At 33.9% G+C, this 5555-nt stretch overlaps 1 protein-coding gene across 1 annotated transcript; it reads left to right on the top strand.

The window, feature by feature from the left end:
- The first annotated feature begins 353 nt into the window (after positions 1-353).
- On the top strand, positions 354-4678 carry LOC104851335 (ragulator complex protein LAMTOR3-like). The gene is given in 4 exon segments (XM_033760465.1): positions 354-403; positions 4260-4431; positions 4434-4455; positions 4458-4678. Coding segments are annotated over 4 exon segments (465 nt in total).
- The last annotated feature ends 877 nt before the right edge of the window (positions 4679-5555 follow it).

Raw genomic sequence — 5555 nt, 5'->3', positions numbered from 1 at the left:
TCATCATTTAATTGAACAGAATGAAAAAGTAAAAAAAAAAATTGAGTCACTCCATGAGTGATGAATTACTCATGACAAACCAAACATCAAACACCTGTTTTACAGCTGTTGTTAGTTGCATTTATGCCATTGCTGATCCTTTCCAAAAAAAAATTACAGCCTTTTAATGAGGGTTAATTATAAAGGGGAAATTGTCACGGAGATTAAAGAAGTTTACTAGTGTTTTTGAGTCATGCTGGTGATGAGTAATGCTGATTTATTATTCCACATAGTGCTGATAAAGCAATTCTCAGGAAAGTCTCGGCAATTCATTATCAATGTGAAGTTAATTATTTTTATTGGTCATATCTTCCATGGCTGAGAAACAGACCACACTCAGAGGTGTGAAGCTTGTTGAAAATTGGTATTGTGTGCTATAATATATGTTTAATCTTTGATTTTCTGTACCTACTGAATTTAGCTATTTCACCATTTTTATGCAGAGAGCAAATGCTCATCATTTTGAGTGTTTCCTAGGATTTTGTATAATTATTTAGAATGAATGCTTATTCCTTGGGCTTAACTAATGAAGTTAGCTTGTCATATTAGTATAACTTTCACAAAGAAATAAATTATTTTCCCAGTCCCATCTCCATGCATGGCACGCATAGATATTCAGTAAACATGTGTGCCATGAAAAAGATGAAGAAATTAGGAAAAGGAGAAAGGGGCAATTAAGTGTGATGGTGTCTAATAAAAGGCACCTTATACTCAGCTACTCTTACGTGCGGGCCCCAATTCCTCATCCCTTTGCTGCAAACTGTGGCCCTACCTAAGATAAAATATGCAACCCAATGACATGAAAAGTGTGACAAAATTATACAAGGCCAGGACCCATGAAAAAAGGGAGTCAGAATACAATTACCTAAAAATAAGCGTCACTGTAAACTCCTAACTGAAGTGTATGGTAATCAAATACATTAAGTATACCAATACAAAGTTAGAGAATTTTGTGTGGGGAAGCAACCTTTCTGAAATATTGAAGCTCTAAAGCCTGAAATATTTTTCACGCACATATTTGTACTGATTTTGTTTTCATTCCTTGGTTGAAATGTATCCTCGCTGGCTCTGAGTTTGAAAACCTAAAGTTAATAATTCTCCTGGAGAAAAGTTCTTGGATTATTATTAGTGTCAGTTCTTCCAAGATAATAAAGAAATAATTTATACAAAATATTTAAAATATATTAAGAAGATTAGGCCTTTTTTCAACTTTAATAAGAACCTACTTCTTCAGAAATTGTCCCAGGTATCCCTGTAAGAAAGGAGAGAATAAATCAATGACATTTGTTGCTTATCTCAATTTAGATACTTTGCTTCTGTGGAAGAAATTGGGAACTCATCTGAAGTGTGCTTCTTCATGATCTATATTCCTACAAGTTCTTTCTGAATAATGGTTCACTTTGATTTAGGTGCAATATCTATTCATAGCTATTTCATGTTACTAACGGAAATAATTTCATAGCACTTATGACTACTTGACATGATTAATTATATATTTAAACACTTAATTTGTTAATTATTAGTCTCTTCTTCCATTAGGATATAAGTTTCATAAGACCAGGACTTTGCCTCATTTAGAACTGTGTCACCAACACCAGGAAACTGTCACAGAGTAGATGCTTACTAACCATTTATTGTTAAATGAACACTACCACGTACCTTATTACGTGGGTTTAATGAGTGTGTAAGATCTGCCCTATTCTTTTCTTCACTTATTTATCTGAAGCAGAGTACAATGCTCTCTTCATAAAAGAGGCAACAATCCTTATTTGAGACACCTTTTGCGGGTGGAAGATAAGCTGGGTATGAACTGAGGTCTTTGCTATGGTCAAAAAAGTATCCATATTTATTTGAATAGTCTTGCCCCTTGCTATATTCCCTCAAGTTCAAAATTCAGCATTGTAAGTGAACCAGGATATACAAGTTCTGGCTTCCCTTCTGCATTATTTTCTCCATTGTTACTTTTAGTCCTCTGTATGTATATGGGGAGAGCGAACAGTGGATTTTCACTTTGTACCCCTCAGCAGCAACTTAATGAGATATGCTACTCATTCTTATAGAGCAGTCAAAGAAAGTATTTCATTTTTTTTTCAGCTGACTGTTCTGCTAAGATAGTTGTGTAGATATAAATGCATTTCTATGATTTTAGCTTTTAACCTCTTCATAATTGGGTGTCTTCTGCAGCCCTGTTATTTCTTTCTAACAACTTCCCCAGGACTAGTAGATATGGCTCTAGGATGTAAGCTACAGAGAAAGATAATTCAAGGCATTATGAAACAGAGAAAACTCCCTCTCAAATTACAGTATTCACAGACAAATATGGAAATGCTTCTAGACAGTAAACCCTGAACTGTACCGTGCAAACTAACCAAAGGTGAGCTCTTCTGATTTCTAGCTGTGCCCTACTTGATGTTAAACTTAGTCATATATTTGCTCAACTTGAGTTGCACAACCAAACACATTTGCCTTTATGATAACTCTTCAGATATGAAGTCTAAAGAAGCAGATCTAAAATATTCACTGCGTAAAGAGCATTAAGGGTTTTGAAAGAAAGGAACATTAAAGAAAAAGTATCCACAGGTTTTCTTGCATAATCTAATAGGAAGAAAAAAATCTAAGGCACAAGAAGCACATTGAATAGGAAAAGGATATTTTCAAAATAAACTTGATGAAAAAAAATTCTTAATACCATAAGTAAATTTTTCCAGCTTCCAAATCCCTTCATTGTCTAACATCAAATTATTTATTAGGACAACAGTACAGTAATGTCTTCATTCTTTTAATCACACACTGGCTATATACTATGTATATTTATCCTTATGCACATTTGCAAATGTTCTCTTTACATAAAGTTCATTTGTTTATTTGTATTTTCCATTTGGTAAAGTCATTTTATATGTAAATTATGTGAAGTGTATATAGTTATTATCCGCTCATTTGTAGATGTGGAAACTAAAGCAAATAAAGTTTAAGTGCTTTCTTACAAATTTAATAGTAATTAATACTAAGTAAAATATAATGTTTGGCTTAGACATTTCTGAATAGAGAAGCTATGCTGGAGCAAATGTTAGTCATTATGATTCTCTCTCACTTTGCTCTGCATTTGACTCTGTGGTCAGCAAATAATAAACAAATGAGTAATTATAACTCTACTGGCTATCTTCCAAATTTAACAATAGCATAAATTATGAGCTCTTTGGATTTACATTAGGTCAGTCCAGAAAAGAGACTCTGGGTTCAGGGTAGCCTGGCTTCTCTGTCTTGCCTTTCCTTAGTAACCATGCCACACACTTTACCCAAATTTGTATTTGCCTTTGAAGTATTTTGTTAGTCAAACTGCATATAAAAATCAGAAAAAAATGTGCCTAGGCAATACTATGGCTAAAGATGATCCAACCATTATGCATAGCTCAGAATGTTGGGGAAAAACTCACAAAAGGAAATAGACAGCTATGGCAGATAATTGATAATTCTACTGACAGTAGCAGCAATAACATAATAAAATTACAGTAGTGGAAAAAGAAATTTTTTCTAGTTATGATGTTTTTTACCTTTACATTTCTGTTTGGTCTCAAAGGTTACCCTTATTTAATGTTGCTTACACATTTTTGAGACTCAAATTTCTTCCTTATTATGATAAACCAAGCATAATTAAGAAAAACAAAGCCCAGAGAATGACTTCAAAATAGAGAAATTATGGCTTCTCCTTTTAAATGATTATTTTAAGCAAAAATGTCAGTGTATAAAGGAATGATAGTTATGACAAGATAAAATGATGAATGTAAACAAAGGTGGGCACACCACCCAAATAGAATGTCATCAGAGAAAACTGTAGTTGTAAGTAAATTAATCAAAATTTAACCTATTTATTCTAAAGCAATTTTGTGTTATGTTTTTTCCCAGCTAGTGCTAGATTCATGCTTTTGTTTTCTATTGACAAAGATCGACTAAATATAACCCCAGTGTAATTTTCTAGTGGCATTAATTATAAATTTCTCATGGGGATAATGTGAAACTAAAAGCTTATTTGAAAAACCCATCAATTAGACTGTATACTAATAAAAATCAACACATGAGAAACTAAACTTTGCATAAATAGAAATACTTGTCTTCATTTAATCAAGCTAACATGTCACAAAATTCAAAGTCTAAGATTTGATAGTCACATGATGGCAGCTGACGGGGAAGCTGTGTTTGAAGCTGGTGCTGGGATGTTTTAGGAGACCCTGGGGCAGCAGAGAAGGGCAGGAGCGGAGGCTGGAACAGCATGGCCTGGCAGATGATGTAAAGCAGTTCCTGTATAAGAAGCTACCAAATGTTGAAGGGTTTCATGATGTTGTATCAGATAGAGATGGAATACTTGTTGTGAAAATGGCCAACGACAGTGCCCCACTGAGCGTGCTTTGAGGCCTGGCTTCTGTCTGTTTTTGCTTTGGCAACAGACAAAGGAAGCAAACTGGGACTTTCAAAAAATAAAAGCATCATCTGCTGCTACAATACCTACGAGGTGGTTTGGTTCAATCATTTACCTTTGGTAGTGAGTTTCATAGCCAGCAGCAATGCAGGACTGATTGTAAGCCTAGAAAAGGAACTTGCTCCACTATTTGAAGAACTGATAAAAGTTGTGGAAGTTTCTTAATCTGACTGTGGTTTCTATGTCCACCTTTTTCTCATTATAACAACACAATATCAATCCAGCAATCTAGATCACAGTAGCCCTTTCATCCAGGTACTTGAGAAAAAGGCCTTCTTTTCCACCTCCTACTAAAAGAAAGCCTACAGATGGGTGGTTGTATTTTCTTGTGTAAGCTCTTTTCTTGTTTAGTGAGATCTGGAGCAACTGCAGAGTTAGTACAGCCTCCAGGTTAGGATGAGAGTCTACTCGTGGGTCAGAATACAGTAGCATGTGATCCACTTGAGCCACCAAGCTCTCTTTGAACAGTCCTCACAGGCCTTTGCATGGTGAGGAGTAATGAGGACATTTTTCTTCAGATTATGCTTTATTTCTTTGGGCTGAGTGTGAGAAAGATAAAATGGCTTAGTAAAAGTAATAAAATCAGTACAATCACTAAAACTTTCCTTTGTACATACTATTTTGCAGTGTGGGTGAGTACTACTGTTTGATTTGGTTCTTCTCAGAGGATACTGCTCTTTAATAAAAGGAAAGTTATACTTTATGGGTTTTCTTCCCATTCTGCTTTCTATAACCAATTGGTGTTTTAATGTTTATGTGTTCTTTATAAAATTTAAATATGATTTGTTACTAAATTCTGTTCGCAATATTAGGATGTATGTAAACATATTAGTATTTTATGCTTTTTCATACTTTTCTATTTCTCATACTTGAGTATGAATAAAATATTTTTAAATTTAAAAAGTATTTTATTTTATTAATATATTGAATGCATTTAAAATTTGTTACAAGATGTGCTGGGCAATGTAGTACATCACATCCACAGCAAAACTAATTAACATGTTGTAACTCTGTAATTAAAATATTTATGTGCTTGATATAT

Source organism: Fukomys damarensis, unplaced genomic scaffold (genome assembly GCF_012274545.1).
Source record: "Fukomys damarensis isolate Sample0158 unplaced genomic scaffold, DMR_v1.0_HiC HiC_scaffold_39, whole genome shotgun sequence".
NCBI classification, from domain to species: Eukaryota; Metazoa; Chordata; class Mammalia; order Rodentia; family Bathyergidae; genus Fukomys; species Fukomys damarensis.
Note: the sequence above shows the minus strand (reverse complement) of the source record. Positions and strands in the feature narration are given on the sequence as shown.